The 19038-nt window shown below is 44.9% G+C and overlaps 1 protein-coding gene across 1 annotated transcript in view; it reads left to right on the top strand.

The window, feature by feature from the left end:
- LOC132574365 (cytochrome P450 2J5-like) overlaps positions 1 to 19038 on the top strand; it is a 62250-nt gene that overhangs the window by 16096 nt on the left and 27116 nt on the right. The window contains exons 2-6 of the mRNA XM_060242728.1: positions 3538 to 3700; positions 9333 to 9482; positions 14534 to 14694; positions 18045 to 18221; positions 18445 to 18447. Of these exons, the coding sequence (XP_060098711.1) occupies positions 3538 to 3700; positions 9333 to 9482; positions 14534 to 14694; positions 18045 to 18221; positions 18445 to 18447 (654 nt within the window). The remainder of the gene's footprint in view (positions 1 to 3537; positions 3701 to 9332; positions 9483 to 14533; positions 14695 to 18044; positions 18222 to 18444; positions 18448 to 19038) is intronic.

The following is a 19038-nucleotide window of genomic DNA, read 5'->3' as shown; positions in this document are numbered from 1 at the left end:
ACTGTTATTTCTTACTCCTTTTATTTCTACCCAGAGACTGTCAACTGAGCTGCCATGCTCAGATTCACATATTTCCTCACAAGTATATACCTCCTTCACATATAATGCATACTATTGTAAACTTCTATCATGTCAGCCCTCAGTCAACGTTTCTCCAAGCTAACGAGCCACAAGTGCTTTAACCCTTTTTCATTGGGAAAGTGTTCCAACCCTATAATCATTCTAGTTGCTCTTTTCTGCACTTTTTTTGCAGTGCTATAATATCTTTTTTGAGGTGTGGTGAACAGAATTGTACACAGTACTCCAAATGAGGCCACACTATTGATTTATACAGGGGCATTATGATACTGGCTGATTTGTTTTCAATTCCCTTCCTAATAATTCCCAGCATAGTGTTGGCCTTTTTTATTGCAGTTGCACACTATCTTAACATGTTCAGTGAGTTATCTACCATGACCCAAGATCTTTCTCTTGGTCAGTCTCCGCCAGTTCTCATCCCATCAATTTGTATTTATAGTTAGGATTTTTGGACCCAAGGTTTATTACCTTGTACTTGGCCCCGTTGAACCTCATTTGCCATGTTTACGCCCACTCACCCAGCCTCAACAGATCCCTTTGGAGTGCCTCACAATCTTCTCGGGTTCTCACCACCCTGAACAATTTAGTGCCATCTGCAAACTTAGCCATTTCACTGTTTACTCCCAACTCCAAATCATTAATGAACAAGTTAAAAAGCATCGGACCCAGTATAGAGCACCCCTGTGGCACCCCACTATTTACCACCCTCCACTCCGAAAATTGCCCATTTATACTCACTCTCTGTTTTCTATTAATTACCCAGTTTTTGATCCACAAGAGGAGTTGTCCATTAACCCCATGACTCTTCAGCTTACTTAAGAGCCTTTGATTAGGAGCTTTATCAAAAGTTTTGTGGAAGTCAAGGTAAACAACATTTTTATTCATTTATTTATTTATTTATTTATTCGGGATTTATATCCCGCCCTTCCCACGAATGGCTCAGGGCGACTCAACATCTGTTGAGTCCTCTTTGTCCACATGCTTCTTCACCCCCTCAAAGAACTCTAACAGGTTAATGAGACAAGATCGTCTCTTACAGAACCCATGCTGAGTCTTCCTCAACAATTTTTGTTCATAAATGTGCCTACTAATTCTCTCTGTAACTTTCTTGGTATTTCGGCCCCCGAACCGCATGTTTGACACCCGTGGCTTAAAGGAATCCTTCTTACCTTTTACAGTTTCCATTACTTTGTTTGTTAACCATGCAGGCCTTTTTTCTATACCTATCTGTGCCTTTCCTGACTTGCGGTATATATTTTATCCGAGCCTCTAGGATCGTAATTTTAAATAGCCTCCAAGCTTCCCCAAGGGTTTTACCTTTCCTTTCAGTTGCCTCCTCACTCAGAGAAGTTACCCCTTTTAAAGTTAAAAGTGGTTGTGTTGGTCTTTTTGGGGAACTCTCTATTTATACAAATGGTGAACGCAACCCAAATGCCCAAAGACTATAATTAAGCCATAGGCAAAAGGAAAGTTATGCTAACTTCATGATTTGACCGGGCTGTGGCTCTGTCTAACTCCTGAACAGACTGGTGCCCACCATTGCAGAAGAACTCCTCCCAGAGAGCCAGTGTGGCTTCAGAGCTAACAGGAGCACCACCGACATGGTATTAGTTCTCAGGCAGCTCCAAGAGAAATGCAGGGAACAGAACAAGGGTCTATATGTGACTTTTGTCGACCTTACCAAAGCTTTTGATACCGTTAGCAGGAAAGGCCTGTGGCAAATCTTGGAACGTTTAGGATGTCCCCCAAGGTTCCTCAGCATGATCATCCAGCTACATGAAGACCAGCGAGGCCAAGTCAGACATTGCAACGACCTCTCGGAGTGCTTCCCAATAGGCACAGGTGTAAAGCAAGGCTGCGTTCTCGCGCCAACTCTCTTTACGATTTTCTTTAGCATGATGCTTCAAAGAGCCGCAGTAGATCTAGATGATGACGATGGTGTCTACATCCGCTATCGCACCGATGGCAGCCTGTTCAACCTGAGGCGACTAAAGGCTCACACCAAGACAATGGAAAAACAAAGCGGTTGTGATGACAACCCTAATCTACGGCTCCGAATCGTGGGTTTTATACCGTCATCACCTGCGACTCCTTGAGCGCTTTCATCAGCGCTGCCTTCGCACCATCCTCAACATCCACTGGAGTGACTTTGTGACCAACACTGAAGTCCTCAAAAGGGCGGAGGTTACAAGCATCGAGGCACTGCTGTTGAAGACGCAGCTGCGCTGGGCAGGACATATTTCTAGGATGGAAAACCACCGCCTTCCCAAGATTGCTCTGTATGGCGAACTTTCCGGCCATCGAAATAGAGGGGCACCAAAGAAGAGGTACAAGGACTCCTTGAAGAAATCCCTTGGCACCTGTCACATCAACCATCACCAGTGGTCTGACCTAGCCTCAGATCGCAAAGCATGGAGGCACACCATCCACCAGGCTGTCTCTTCCTTTGAGAATGGACGCATAGCTGGTCTTGAGGACAAAAGGAGATTGAGGAAAAATTGCACTGCTACAGCACCAACCCCAAATCAGACTTTTCCCTGCAGCCACTGTGGCCGGATCTGCCTGTCCCACATTGGTCTTGTCAGCCACCAGCGAGCCTACAGCAGACGTGGACTACTGCACCCTTCTTAAATCTTCGTTCGCGAAGTCAAGCCGAGAGAGGGCTCTGCCTATTTCCTGCTTCACCGAGTTGGACTGCTGCATAGTGAATGCTTAATCCTCTAGCTTGGACTGTTATATTCTATTCTATGTGCCATCTAATGAAGTATTAGATAGAAGGTTAGCTGTTGTTGTTTTCTTTCTACCAGACTGCAGAGACTGTGTTGCCTAAAGTTATCTTGTTTTTTTAAAGTAATGCATAAAACTGTTATACATTTTACAAACCTCTAGTTCCTTTTGTGCACATAATCTTGAGCATCCATGAGTCTGAGCATGGCTCACTTGTCGAAGAGGTAGTGACTCAAGGGAACCAAGGCTTGGGGTCTTGACATTTGTGCATTTTTTAAAACTCAGTAGTAGATTAATTGCTACGGTGCTAGCTCAACAGTGACCACTGTGGGTTAATGAGAGGCATGTGGGGAAAATAGGGAGGAAATGGCACTGCACTTTGGGGGGGAATAAAAATCCATGCCTTCCCAGGCTCAATAGAATGAAACCTACTCTGAGAATGAGCAAGGATCAAGCCAAAGTGGGTTTGAGAAGGTATGGAGACGAGCCAAGGAAAACACAGAAGGTTGACAACTATATGACTATGTTGGGCAAAATCCCAAGCACTGCAGTTTGTTTGTGTGGGTGTGGGTGTGGTTTTTTTTGGGGGGGGGGGAGGGAGAGGTGCAGTGTAAAAACTCCATGTGGAAACAACCTAAGCAATGTAGGTCAGCCGAGGTGCAGAACACTGACTTCCATATGTTAAATCTGAAAAAAAAATGCAACATTTATCTGTTTCTACCCAAACTGCAGTTAGCAAAGGAATATGGAACCATTTACTCGGTATGGGAAGATAGTGTGCCTGTAATAGTAGTGTCTGGATATGAAAGTATAAAAGAAGTACTAATAAAGCATTCAGAAGAATTCTCTGGGAGATCGATCACCCCATTCTATAGAGATGTGGTAGGAGACAAGGGTAAGTTCCAATTTAAAAACTTTTCAATTTCATTCCAGAGAAATAATAAAGTAATATTAAAGAAGAGCTGGGTGGGGCGGGGTTTAAGAAAAACAATAGAAGTTTCAGATAGTTGGAAGTTTCTCTATCCAGCAGCAGATAGTATCTCCTCACTCAGTATGTGGAAGGTACAGTTCTATTGCATTCCTCTGCATCAGTCTAGGTTTTTTGTTTTACCCCTGTGAGATCAGTCTGGAGGTCCCAGGACCGGTGTGTAGACAAATAGCTACATGAGGTAGGGAGGGGGCTCAAGTGAGGAGGGACAAGGAGCTAAAAGCCATCCTCCTTTCTATTCCACATGGAGGAGCCATTTTCAGACCAGTGGTCCATCCAGTCCAGCATCCTGTCTCACACAGCAGTCAGCCAGTTCCCCCTGGAGGGCCAACAACAGGGCATAGAGCCTGAGGCCTTCCCCTGAGGCTGCCTCCTGGCTCTGGGATTCACAGGTTCAGTGCCTCTGAATGTGGAAGTTAGTCACCATGGAAAGCAGCCATTGATAGACCTGTCCTCCATGAATCTCTCTAAGCTCCTTTTAAAGCTCTTTATTTCTGTAGAGATCATTGCATCCTCTGGCAGTGAATTCCACATTTTATTCACTTACTGGCAAATAAATATTTCCTTTTGTCCATCCTGAATCTACTGCCCATTGGCTTGATTGCATTGTCTCAAGTTCTAGTATTTGGGGGGAGGAATAAATTATTCTGTCAACTGTCTCCACCCCATGCATAAGTTTATAAACCTCTATCATGTCCCACCCTCTTAGTCAACTCTTTTCTGAACCAAAAAATCCCAAACTCTTCAGCCTTTCTTCATAGGGAAAGTGCTCCAATTCCCAAATCATCTTGGTTGCCCTCTGTACTTTTTCCAGCTCTGCAATATCCTTTATGGGATACAGTGACCAGAACTGTATACAGTGTTCCAAATAAGGCCACACCATAGATCCATATAGGGACATTATAGTATTGGCCATTTCATTTTCAATCCCTTTCCTAACAATCCCTAACATAGCATTTGCCTTTTTCACTGGGTTGATGCTTTCATTGAACTATCTACTATGACCCCAAGATCTTCTTCACTCTCAGTCTCAGCAAAATCAGACCTGATTTGCCTATTCCTGAAGCTGGGATTTTTTGGCCCAAGGTGCATCACCTTGCATTTACCAAGACTGAGCTTCATTCGCCACATTGTCACCCGCTCACCCTGGAGCTCTTCACAATCAGCCTCGGTTTTCACCATCCTGAATAATTCTGTGACATCTTGCCAACTTGGCCACTTCACTATTCTCCCCTAGTTCCAGGTCACTTATGAACCCCCTTGCCCCTCCTTGCTCCAGCCTGTTGACCCTCACAGCTATTAAATACCGGAGCTAGAGCATCGTGAAGTTAGTCAATGGCTACTAGCCGTGGTGACTGAAGGGAGTCAATATCTACAAAGGCAGCCTTGGGAAGCCTCAGTAAAGTCCAGAAGACAGCGCATGTGCTCAGAGCTACCATGCCCCCTGACTTTGACAAAGTCTCCTGAGCCTTGGAAGCCCTCGGTGATGTCCAGAAGGCAGTGCATGCTCTCAGAGCCGGTCTCTGCATGCTAGCTGCTACACACCTCCCCCCCCCCCCCACTTAGCTAAGGTCTCCCAAGCCTCCGGAGTCCTTTTGAACTCCGGAAAGCAGCGCACTTCCTCTGAGCCCGGCTCTGAGCATGCTCACTACCACACACCCCGACTCTGGCAAGGTCTCCCAAGCCTTGGGAGGTCTCGCTGAAGTCTGGAAGGCAGTGTGTATGCTCAGGGCTGGGCTCAGAGTGCACTCACTGCCACACCCCCAACTTTGACGAGGTCTCCGGAGCCTTCTTGAAGTCCAGAAGGCAGCACGCACTCTCTGAGCCGGGCTTGGAGCATGATTGCTGCCATGCCCCCTAACTTTGCTGAGGTCTCTTGAGCCTCAGGAGGCCTCAGCAAAGTCCAGAAGACAACGGGCGTGGGAAAGGTGGCACCCTAGGTGGCTGCCTACTTGGCCTACTCCCGTGCGCCAGCCCTCCTCTCACCAGATCTTGGGCAGTACTTAGAAACAAGTCCAGGATTGCCTCTCCCCTGGTCGGTTCCGTGAACATTTGTTCCATAGCACAGTCATAGCACAGTCCTGGCCCCACTGATGGACCTCTTGATGGCACCTGGGGTTTTGGCCACTGTGTGCCACAGAGTGTTGGACTGGATGGGCCATTGGCCTGAGCCAACATGGCTTCTCTTATGTTCTTATGAGTTGCAGCAATGGATTGGACTGTCAGAAAATGGTGTGCCTTCTGGACAGGGATGGTATCATTCTGCCCAATGAGCTTTTGAATATGAATTTTAAAAATGAGACTTTAGATTTCTGTGATCCAAGGATGGTCCATGGGAAACTAGTGGGTTTTGAGAAGCACTCAAAAGACCAAAAGTTGCTACAGGCCTTAAATAGCTGTTCTGTTAATGGAGGTGAAGCTACTACTTACTGGGTCTGATCATTGATCTATCAAACTCAATATTGTATACTCTGACTGGCGTTGCCTTGCCTTGTGATGTACTCACTAATAAAGCATGTTGCCTTCAACACGTCTCGTCACTCAGTACATTACACATTGGTAATGAGACAGGAAAACTAGGTCTCCGTTCTATCCAGGAGGATTCCGTTCAGGAGGATGCAAAGAATAAATGGACATAATATGACATTAGAAATCACAACATTCAGTTGCTGACCTAAGAGTAGTAGTGCTCTTACAAAGGAATTTCAAAGGTAGATTAGAAAGAAAGACTGATTAATTGCATTTGATAATGAAGCTCAAGACAATGCCTCCTCCAGGATAGCCTTCCCAACCCTCCCGCTCTGGCGGGAGTCCCCTGGGTTTGCAGCCTCATCTCCCGGTCTTCAAGAAGTGAGAAGCGGGGGGTGGGGGGTGGAAGGGGGGGAGAACATACCTGTAGGCTTCATTATAGAGCTCCTGAGCCGTTTGTAAAATGTCTGCCGCTTTAAGGCTGGGCAGGGAGCAGGAAAGGCTTGGGAGAACAGCCCCGCCCTTTCTTTTGCTTTCACTTTCACAGCAAGAGTTCTCCGGAAGAAGATCTGGTAAGTGTGTGTGTGTGTGTGTGTGTGAGGGAGGGGGCAGGGGATTCCCTGGTTTGGAGGCCCTCCCCCCTTTTAGAAAGCGTGGGGGGGGGGAGGGAAATGTCTACTGGGCATTCTATTATTCCCTATGGAGAACGATTCCCATAGGGAATAATAGGGAATTCATCCGTTGGTATTGGGGGCTCTGGGGGGGCTATTTTTTGAGGTAGAGGCACCAAATTTTTAGTATAACATCTAGTGCCTCTCCCCAAAATACCCCCCAAGTTTCAAAACGATTGGACCAGAGGGTCCAATTCTATGAGCCCCAAAAGATGGTGCCCCTATACTTCATTATTTCCTATGGAAGAAAGGAATTTTAAAAGGTGTGCTGTCCCTTTAAATGTGATGGCCAGAACTCCCTTGGAGTTCAATTATGCTTGTCACATCCTTGTTCTTGGCTCCACCCCCAATGTCTCCTGGCTCCACCCCCAAAGTCTCCTGGCTCCACCCCCAAAGTCCCCAGATTTTTCTTTAATTGGACTTGGCAACCCTACTCCAGGACTAAACTGAGAGCTAGTTTCCCTGTCTCATTACCAATGAGTTCTGTTATTATTTGGCATTTGAAATCACTCTCCAAGGAATAAGGACCAATCCAGATAGGAACAGAGAAATCCAATCTTCTTTAAAGACAACTTTTCAAAATAAGCCCACAAAAAGAGTACATTGTGCTTGTTAGAAGAATCCATTCACCCTCCCACCCTCTTTCAGAAGACGTCTACTTGCACATAAAAGCTTCTACCTGGAATACAACATTGTTTATCTTAAACCTGCCATGTGACTCCAACTAAGGTTGCTCTTTCTCTCTTCCTTCACTCAGTCTTCCTTCCCAAAACAGGAGCAGCCCCAAGGAAGAAGCAGAAGTTCTGTGTATGTCTATGAGGGGAGGGGGGAGCTTGTCTTCATATCTCTCCTGCATGAAACAGGAAGCAGCCGTGGACCTCTGTGTATGTGTGTGTGAAGGGGGGAAGGGAAAGAGAGGCAGAGGGGGGGAGAGAGGGAGGGAGGCAAGAGGCAGGAAACTGAAAACAAAAAGACACTGAGGAAGCTGGGAAATATGCAAGTGATGGTGGAGCTGCAGCAACAGCCCTGAAAAGTAAGCAGAAGGAAGATGCTTGAGGGCCAGATTTGAGTCCTGTGCAGACTGGATTCATCCCACGGGCCACATGTTTTGCACCCCTGCTCTAGAGCATCCCTGACAAGTGTTTGTCCAGCCACTGCTTCAAGACTGCCAGTGAGGGGGAGCTCACCACCTCCCTGGATAGCTGATTCCACTCTTGTACAACTCTGACTGTAACAAAGTTTTTCCTTATATCCATCCAGTACCTTCCTGCCCTTAATTTAAACCCCATTATTGGGAGTCCTCTCCTGTGCTGCCAACAGGAACAGCTCCCTGCTTTCCTCTAAATGACAGCCCTACAAATACTTCAAAAGAACAATCATATCCCTCCCGCCTCAACCTCTTCTCCAGACTGAACATTCCCAACTCCCTCAGCCTTTCTTCATAGGGCTTCATCTCCAGGCCCCTGATCATCCTCCTCGCTCTCCTCTGTACCCACTCCATTCTGCCAACATCCTTCTTGAAGTGAGGCCTCCAGAACTGCACACAATATTCCAGGTGCAGCCTGACCAATACAGAGTACAGTGGAACTATGACATCTTACCAGGGCTTTTTTTTTGAGTGGGAACAGCTGCCTTGGCATCAGAGTGTGTGGCCTAATATGCAAATAAGTTCCTGCTGGGCTTTTTCTACAAAAAAAAAGCCCTGTGCAAAAACAATGTTAATGTCAGGGGGTGTCTCCTAATATGCAGATGAGTTCCTGCTGGGTTTTTTATACAAAAAAAGCTCTGCCTCTTATGATTTGGATGTTACACCAGGTGGTACGAGAATAAATGAAGGAGAGGCAAGAACAGTAGAGGTGTAATGACAAAAGGGCACTGGATATGACAATAGAGAGTCATCTAGCTGGCTGTATGAGTCCAGTGTTTGTTTTCAGGATTTAAGTAGGTGAGTACACACTGAACACATAAGTGATGTTGTATGGCTTTCAGTTGAAAGTTAGCATTCTGCCCCCTCCCCTGCAACTTCTTGCTGTACCCCAGGGATGAAGTGACAAGTTTCCCACTCCGTTGGGAGGAAGGGTCATGAGAGTTGTCCTGACCCCTCTCCAAGGGATTTCCAAAGCTGGAAGTTCACACTGCCATCTCCCAGCTGTCTCTTTAGATGACAAACAGCATCCTGAGATTTCCCACCATACATTCCTCACAATGTCATACTCTGAATTCTGAAACACGTGCCACAGCCCAGCATTATCAGAATCTTCATTCTTACACAGAAGGTAGCGCTTGAATGCTTAGATATGAATAACATGAGAGTTCACGGTTCCTAGGCTGACGACTTAAATGATTGTTAACATGAATTTCTACAAGGTATAGTGTCTCATTGCTTTTTACGGCCTCAGGTATCGTAGCATCTAATGGTCACATCTGGGAGCAGCATAGGAAGTTTGGATTAGTTACGTTGCGGAAGCTAGGGTTGGGAAAGAAGGTTCTGCAGAGACAAATAGAAGATCTGGCCCTTCAACTTGCGGAGACTTTTGCACGTGAAAACGGTATGTTGTACTGGTACTGGGATAACATGTCCTGCTCTGCAGAAATCTTTTATGAATACTGTCTTCTGCTACATTTCTTCTTGGATATGTAAACTAGTTTAGTGCTGCCTTTTCAAGGTGTTCCAAACTGTTTGAACATGAGAACATAAGAGAAGCCATGTTAGATCAGGTAATGGCCCATCCAGTCCTACACTCTATGTTACACAGTGGCCAAAACCCAGGATCCATCAGGAGGCCCGCCAACAGGGCCAGAACTCCAGTAGCCATCTTACTGTTGCCTGCCCCCCAACACCAGTTTTTAAAGTTAGTTTTTAAAGTATGTTAGGACAGTTTCTTTTTGCTGTGCTACGACTACTGTTCCGGAATTCTTCTTTAGACACCCTGAGTATTTAGTATGGCCTGACTCTCTCAAGCCACAAAACAGCTTGTCTGGTTCTTACCATGTCTGACTCTGGAGATACCTTTGGGGGTGGAGCCTGGAGGCTTTTCCATTGCCTAAATAAATATACAGCAGTGCAGTTCCCCTTGTCAGGCTTTGGAAGCAATTTCAAGAATGGCTTTATTAAGGGACACACACACAAAGCAGCCAAAATAAACATAGTTTGCAAGCCCACACTTTTGTGAACTTACTGAGGCAAATGGTATAGATCGCTTTACTCACAGCAGTTGCTGAATGTAACTATCTGTTGTATTTCAACAAGCTTCTTCAGTCTAACACAGGAATATGAAAGGAGAGCAGCCTGGGGGGTGGAGTTTTTCTCCATCTCATAATCTGGTTCTAGTTAAATCTGTACTATCCATTTTACTATACACACAACTTCTGAAATGAATGCAAAACAATCAGAGGAACTGTGCTTGCTTCTTTTCGTTTCTCACATGCTTCACGCAGTCACCAAAAAGAGCCATCTGGATATGCCTGCTAACACCACCCATGCAGCTTTTGTCCTGCTGAGATTTTAAGGCACACACACAGTTCAGAACACAAGCAGTTTGCAAGCTTCTTCTACACTTGCTGAGATTTTAAGGCACATGGTGACTGTTGGGGTAGGGCTTTCTCCCACTGGCCGACTGGCTCACAGTGAGGAGAAGCCCGCAAAACTGGAGGATCCTAGAGGACTGGCAAGCTTCCTGCTTCTTCCATTGATTACTGTGGGTCAAAAGAACAAATCACAGTCTGTCAAGGTAACCCTGCTAGTACCATCCAAAACTAGGACTATGGGACAGCAATATGGGACTTTTTAATACTGTAAGGAATCTAAATTGGATCATCCTTTATATGCAGCGTTAAAATTTAAAAGAGAGTCTTGTTTCAAAGAAAGTAAGTCATTGTTCACCTGACCATAAGTGTTAGATGAGAGCCCCAAAAGATGAATGATTCCTGCTAGGAAAATATCAGATTTTGACACTATTGGGAAATGGCTGTCCAAGATGTGACTAATGTGGAATTGTATCCTGGCAGCAGAACAAACCAAACAACCTATGTTCTTAACTAATTTCTGTATTGCAAGCATGAGAGGAGTGGATTCAAGGAAAGAATGGAAGTCCTATAAGCCAAGAGTGATTTGTAGTCAACTACATTCATCAGGAACCCTCAGGGAGAAACCTGAAATCAAAGAGATGCAATTTCTAGGGGCTGATTTTTATGTCATAAAGCATCACATGCTGCCTTTCTCCCCTGAAACAGTAACTTAAGACAGCTTACAAAAGCCACAGATACCAACAAGACATTAACATCAAAAGGATCATAATAATCAGCAATTAGCCCCTGTATCTACCACCAAGTCTTGTGCTTGTCAAAGGAAAATGTTAAAAGTCTTACACTGCATGCAGAACTGGACAAAGAAAGGCCTTCCTCAAATCCCCCCACCACCACCAAATTGTCACAAAGCGCAGGAAGCCATTGTTATAAAAAAGCACATCTGGATGATGGTTGGAAAAATGGATCTAATTGAAAGCTTCAATAGGAGAAGAGGACCAGAGACATTGCACAAGGTCCCTCAAGTAGGCAGCTCGAAAGCCGAATAAGCCTTCTAAAGCCAATACCAACCTCTTAAATGAAGCTGCTTCATAATGGGAGCATTATGCTCCCACTTCTGGGTTTGCACCAATAAACAAGCAGTCATATTCTGTACCAAATGAAGCCTCCAGATAATTTTCAGGGCATCCCCACTGCAATAACCCAGCCTTGAAGTCACAGAAGCATGGGTCAGTCAGTGTGGTCAGACTGATGGAATCCAGGAGGGGATCCAGACTTTGCACCAAGAGCAAGTGAACACACATATACCTTATCTATTGTGATCATTTCACAACGCTGTCAGATTCAGTAAAAACCCCTAAGCTCTTAACTATGGGTCAGTTTCAGGGCTACACGATCTCATGTGGACAAAGCAATCCCTTCCCTGACCTCCACATTTCCAACCAGTGCTATCTCCATCTTGCCTGGATTCAGTTTCTGCCTGTTCTCCCACAGCCACTTGACCGTAGTATCCAGGCAATGCCCCAGCACAACCGATCACAGCTGCTGAACCTCTGAGCCATACCCCGAGGGGTCAAGGGAATTAGAACTGTAGGAACCGTACTAGAGAAGCCACCAACATGGTAAGCAGACCCTCTGAGGCACCATTCCATTCCCTGTGCACAGTCTCTCCATTTGTCTACACTGTAGAAGATGGGTCTTCCAAGGGACTTGCTGCTTTAAGACTTCTTAAAGCAAAGAGAGCCCTTGAAGCAATTTCTCCCTACAGAGGATCCCAAAGTGTAAAATTCTTCAGTGTGGTCTGTAACTAGGGCTTTTTTTTTTAGCATGAACACACAGGAGCGCAGTTCAGGCTGGCTAGATGGCAGGTGGTGTGGCCTAATATGCCAATGAGTTCCTCTCTCATTTGGAATACTGTGTGCATTTCTGGTCACCGCACCTCAAAAAGGATATTATAGCATTGGAAAAAGTGCAGAAAAGGGCAACTAGAATGATTAAAGATTTGGAACACTTTCCCTATGAAAAAAGGTTTAAATGCTTGGGGCTCTTTAGCTTGGAGAAATGTCGACTGCAGGATGACATGATAGAGGTTTACAAGATTATGCATGGGATGGAAAAGGTAGAGAAAGAAGTAATTTTCTCCCTTTCTCACAATACAAGATAGGGTGGCCAGACCGTCCCAGTCACCCGGGAAAGTCCCGGTTCTGGCCCCCAATTCCCGCCTTCCGGGCTGGCTATACCGGGACCATTAGAAGTCCCGGTTTAGCCGGCGGGGAGCCGGTGGGCCGCGCGCGCGGGCGGGGAAGGTCACTTCCGGGTTCCTGTCCTGCATCTCGACCTGTGTTATTAGTGACAGGCTGCTTCGGCGGGCTGCTGCGCCAGCCCCCTGGGTCCCACAACGATGGGACCAATGCCACAGGGACGGGCTCGAAACACTCTATAACCCCTCAAAAGAACAGCAGTCTAGCTCGCTTCCCCCGAGCCCTGCCGCCATAAGCCTCAAGGGGGCTCATTTTGCGGCATCTCCCGGCGGGAGGGTGGCACCCGTACGGGAGATGCCGCAAATGAAAGAGGGGGCACGGGGCTATCGGAAACAGCTGGCGGAGGGAGTCGGGAGACCACCCCACTGGGGGATCCACACCCCGAAAGTGATGAAGGTGGCGCAGATAGAGCCAACAGAGCAAACAGGACAAAATAAATAGGCTGCATTATGCAGCACAGTCTCGCTGGAATCTCACTGGAATCTGACTGGCTTCTCAGCGTGGAACCCGTTCTCTCTAGTCTTCTCACTTTGAAAAAAGTAAAAAAAGAGTTTTATTTAACTTTATTTCCCCCTTTCCCTCTCTATAAATAATCTTGGTGTTTCCGGCGGTGATATTTGGGGGATTTTTGGGGACGTCACAGGAAGTGCTGTGAAGTCACTTCCTGTTTCCAGCAGTGGCATTTGGGGGAAATGATGTCATTTGGGGGAAATGATGTCACAGGAAGTGACATCACTTCCTGTTTCCGGCAGGTGGCACGTGGGGGAATGATGTCACAGGAAGTGATGTCACTTCCTGTTTCCGGCAGGTGGCGGGGGAAATGATGTCACAGGAAGTGATGTCACTTCCTGTTTCCGGCGGTGGCATGACATCACCGGAATTGACGTCACCAGAAGTGACGTCACTTCCTGTTTCCGGCGGCACACGCGCTCCGCGCGCGCACACACACATTCCTTCCCTCCTCAAGGTGTCCCTGGCTGGCCTGCAGATATTATGGCCACCCTAATACAAGAACTCGTGGACATTCAATGAAATTGCTGAGCAGTCGGGTTAGAACGGATAAAAGGAGGTACTTCTTCACCCAAAGGGTGATTAACATGTGGAATTCATTCAGGAGGTGGTGGCAGCTACAGGCATAACCAGCTTCAAGAGGGGGTTAGATAAAAATATGGAGCAGAGGTCCATCAGTGGCTATTAGCCACAGTGTGTATATATATATGTTTGTGTGTGTGTGTGTGTATATATATTAAAAAAAAAAAATGGCCACTGTGTGATACAGAGTGTTGGACTGGATGGCCATTGGCCTGATCCAACATGGCTTCTCTTATGTTATGTTCTTAAAAAAATAATCTTCCTATTATTACAGTTACCTCAAAGCTCAGATCCCAGTAACAAAGTTGTGCAGGTACTTTCCTCACATAAATTTTAAGGGTAGGATCTACTGGCTGACCTCCTTTGGGAATTTTTAAAAAATCTCATAATGTGCTGAATAGTCTATGAAATTGTAATGAATTCTCCAACTCAGTTTTTAATTAAATGTATCCCAAGATATTTAGAAGATTTACACTGTTCAGTGAGATCTCATATTTCTCAGATAGCTTTACAAAAACCACTACCTTTTCCCTCTGAGTAATTAATGGTAACTTACAGAAAGCATCAAAATTAGCCTACATCTGTCTCACCAAAGGGGGGGGGGTGGAATCAAAAGAGATAATCTCATATTCAGCTGTTTCTTGTCTTAACAAATTTCATTCTCTATATTAACAAGAGAATTAAAACAATTGTCAATGTTTTGCATATCTCTTGGTTTTCAGGGCAGCCTTTTGAGCCTTCAGTACACTTCTTTTCTTCAGTCTCCAATGTGATCTGTGCTCTGGTTTTTGGACATCAGTATTCTCTTGATGATGAAGAATTTGTCAAGCTGATGCATGCCCTGAATTATGGTGTACATTTTGGAGGTACCTTCTTTCATCTTGTGAGTAGTCTTTTGCTTTGCGGTTGTATTGGGGAGAGATTAGGGCATCTCACTGCATGGATGGTAAACTAATGCTGGGAGAACGGTATTATACATGAAACAGCCTTTTGTTCAATCAGGCCGTTGGTCTCTCCAAGTCAGTACTGTTTACTCTGACAGGCATCAGCTCTCCAGGGTCACAGGCGGAGAGGTCTTTCTTACTTGCTTTCCTTTTCAGAACTCCTTTGAGCAGATGATCTTGAGCAATGACTAAAAGAATCATACAGTATTTACTGAAGAGAAACATGCTAGGCAGAGATTTGGCGACCAGTTTGGTGTTCCTGTCACTGTCTAGCAACTGACAGGGAATACTACCTTCTGGTGTGAGATAGCAGAGGTCTTTCCTTCATATCACCTACTACTTGACAAGAGCAGAAGGAACTGTTGGTTCATAAACACTTGAGCAGGGTGATCATTCCACTCGGTTTCCAGCGTGTTCTTTTTTTTCCTACAACCCCGTGCACTTCAGAGCCCCCATAGAACTGGGCCAGGAGCGCTTGTCTGCCCCTGTGCATACACAGTGGGAATTTGGGGGAAAAACACCAAACCCAGACCCAGGGCCATGGTTGCAGCAGATGAGTGATGTGCATGACCAACCACGGGCCCATGCGGCTTTGATGCCGGCTTAGAGGCTGCCAAGTGATCGACACAAAGCAGTGCAAAATGAAACAGATTTTTAAAAAGGCGAGATCCTGCCATGACAACCTGCCCATCTGATCGCACCCAGTCTGTCCTTAAGAGATGCTGCAGTAAATGCTTGGGGAAATATTGGTCAAATCTGAGGGAGCAAGTTGCAATTCCAAACCTAGCAAACAAAGGCAAGAACATTTGTGATCAAATCACTAAAGTGCAATGAAGAACTTTCATTCAAAATATCAAAAGTCTAATATAAACCGATATAGATTGCATGCATACACTATACCAAAGGTTCACAGCCTTTTTTGAGTATAAGGAATCTTTTACAACATAACACACAGACACACACTCTCTCCCAATGTGATAGTAGTTGTACATAACCATTGATCAAAAGTTCAAAATGACAGTGCTTAGAACACGTGTGAATTCCTGACCCCTTGCAATAACTGCATTCCCCTCCTGGATCCTCAGTCTGGTGAAGCTGGATAGCTTCGCTCTTCTCAGCTGGCTGTGCAGGGATTGGGTTGTTGCCACTTATGACCTCTAGATGGCTGAATTGTGCAGGATTCTTGAGCCTCTTCAACAGATGGCTGGCTGGCTGGCTGGCTGGCTGGCTGGCTGGCTGGCTGGATGGATGGATGGATGGATGGATGGATGGATGGCCTGTCTTAAGGTGTTTTTCCTCTCTAGATCAGGGGTGTCGAACTCATTTGTTATGAGGGCCAGATATGACATAAATGAGATCTTGTTGGGCAGGGCCATGTTGGGTTGGGTCGAGCAATGTCGAGCTGGGTCATGTGTGTACCTATTTAAAATTTGGAAGCAGAGATTGAAACTTTAAAAGAACACAGAGGAGCTGCGCCCGGAACACCTCTGCTGCTGTTAAACTATAGAATAGATATATTATAGATTATAGATGCTGGACTAGTGTTGTTTTAAAAAAATTTTATGCTGTTTTATAATTTTAATGTGTCTATATGTTTAATGCACTTAATGTATTTTAATTACTGTATTTATAACATGTTTTATTGAATGTTTGTTAGCCGCCCTGAGCCTGCCTAGGCGGGGAGGGCGGGATATAAATAAAAATTAATAATAATAATAATAATAATAATAATAATAATAATAATAATAATAATAATAAAAGATTTAAAAAAAAAACTTAAAACATGCTTAAAACATTAGCACTTGTTGGTCTTAAAGGTGTTTTCTTTGTATCTCTTCCATGGGATCCAGGGGACCGGACAAAGGAAACTCTGGCTCTTTCCTTCCTTCCCTAGGGAACCAGGAGGGGGAGGAGCCTCAGCCAATAGAAGGAAGAAAGGCTTGGCTCAATACCACTGCTGTGCAATTGAGCAAGCCTTGCAAAGCAAGCTATTATGCAAAGGAAGCAAGATATAGGGAGAAGGGAGCAGTTGACAGCCAGTTGCTTGGGGGTTTGACAGGAGCCCTCTGGGGGCCTGAAACGGCCCCCAGACTGCATGTTTGACACCCCTGCTCTAGAATATTGCAGTGACTCCAGTGGCCAGATCTTGGGCCACAGTCTCCATCAAAATTCCCAAGCCTAAGGATACGGGGGGTCTCACAATTGAGTGGGGGGATGACTCACTCTGCTATCCTGTGCCAATGGCAGTTGTCCTACATTGGATTAAGTTGATTGTTGGTATGGTCCAGTGCTTTCTCATGTTTCCATGGACTTGGTGACAAAACTGTATAATGGCAAACCTCAGAGCTGGAAGCAAGTACCCTGTGGTTTCACATTCTGGTGTAGATTAATTAATTTATTTAAATCACCCTTCCTAATAGCCAGGCTCAGGGGAGTTAACAACAAAATTATAATTTACAAACAACTAAAATTAGAATAAATAACAAATAAAACATTACAGTTCTCAAAGAAAGATGATCTTCTCTCGGCCATTGTCTCAGTTGACAGCACAACTTGAGAGAGGATTTTTACCCCCAGAACAATCTTCAACAAGGTGAGTGAAGGAAAGAGAGCACTGCAAAAAGTAGGAAGCTGAGGGGAAAGCTGCCCTACAAGCACTGCAAAGTTTCCAAATATCACCTCACTCCCCACAGAAGGCAGGAAAGGAACTGCCAATGGCAGAGGAGAGCGCCTCCCACCAGTGCTCAAAGAAAGCTGTGATTTGTCCCTGCCTCCTGTTTTGATGTGAGAAATCACCCATCAGTCAAGGATACCTTCTTCCTCCAACTGAGAACTAAGCAATGCAGTCCTGCTAATTAGCTACTAAAACCAACGACTTCCTCTAGCTGTGTTTTGGAAACTGAGAACTATCAAAAATTTAGGATACCATTCACTCGTCTCCTCCCTGTCATCCAAATCTTGACCCAGGAACAGTCCTTCATTCACTAAGAATTACTGTGCTTCCTGTCAAGAACCTGACGCTGAAGGGCAGGGCTTTTTTTTCAGCAGGAACGCACAGGAATGCAGTTCCAACTGGTTTGCAATCAGGGGGTGTGGCCTAATATGTAAGTGAGTTCCTGCTGGGCTTTTTCTACAAAAAAGCCTTGTGTGAAACAATGATAATGTCAGGGGTGAGACTTAATATGCAAATGAGTTCCTGCTGGGCTTTGTTAACAAAAAAAAAGCCCTGCTGAAGGGGCTGCTCAGCCTGTTGACTGAAGTGCAGAATTTACGTTTTTTCCCCCTGCAGCTCTATGAAGCGGCCCCATGGCTCATGAAACATATCAAAGGGCCATACAAGGGGGTGTATGCCGCAGCAGATGTTATCTTTGCACAAGCAAGGAAAGAGATAGAAATGCATAAGACGAAACTTGCAGGGAATGATCCACGGGATTTCATCGACTACTATCTACTGCAGATAGAGGAAGTAAGTATCCACTTTCTGAACTCAGCACCTCTGAACCATTGTTATATCCCCTCTTATATAAGAAGTTTATTTATGATTGAACTCATTTACAAGGTAATTAAAATCATTAAAATAACATAAACTACAGGTGGGACATAAGCATTTGTGCATAATAGTAACCAGTTGATCTAAACAAACGAATATGCTATACAAATACAATTTCCTGTGAAGAATTGTCCTGTAGCAAGTAAAGTGTTGTGATTTTAATAATTCTTGCCAATGTTCATAACCTACAGATGAATAAGGCATAAAACTTGGCACCATCCAAAGCCTAAAACAAGAAAAAAATAAACAAATAAAGAGGAGGAGAAAAATCAAGAAGATCAGAAGAAAGTTGATGAGCGGTGTGACAACCTCCACTGCATTAGCTGGAGTTGGCCCATCAGAGAGCTTGGAGTAGCCTATCACTCAAAGCTCTCCATTCTTGAGGCAATTTAAACTCTTCCCCTCCTGATACTCTGATAGTACAGCATTTTGAAGCCTGTTTTAAGGGCTGTCCATCATAGGGGGCATTCAGAATATACAAAGATGAACTAATGGGAGTTCCCAGCTGTTAATTCTAAACATAAAGATTTTTAAAGCTTTAAAATATATAATCAAGACCTAAAACATATGGTGAGTTCATTTAATGGGGCATTCACCATTAATGCATTTTACATCTAGATTTTTGCTATTCTTACACAGTAAAAATCCGGATGTAAAATGCATTATTTAAGAAGACGATGATATTGGATTTATATCCCCCCTTATACTCTGAATCTCAGAGTCACAGAGTAGT

Source organism: Heteronotia binoei, chromosome 6 (genome assembly GCF_032191835.1).
Source record: "Heteronotia binoei isolate CCM8104 ecotype False Entrance Well chromosome 6, APGP_CSIRO_Hbin_v1, whole genome shotgun sequence".
In the NCBI taxonomy this organism is placed as follows: Eukaryota; Metazoa; Chordata; class Lepidosauria; order Squamata; family Gekkonidae; genus Heteronotia; species Heteronotia binoei.
This window is presented reverse-complemented; position numbering and strand designations above follow the sequence as displayed.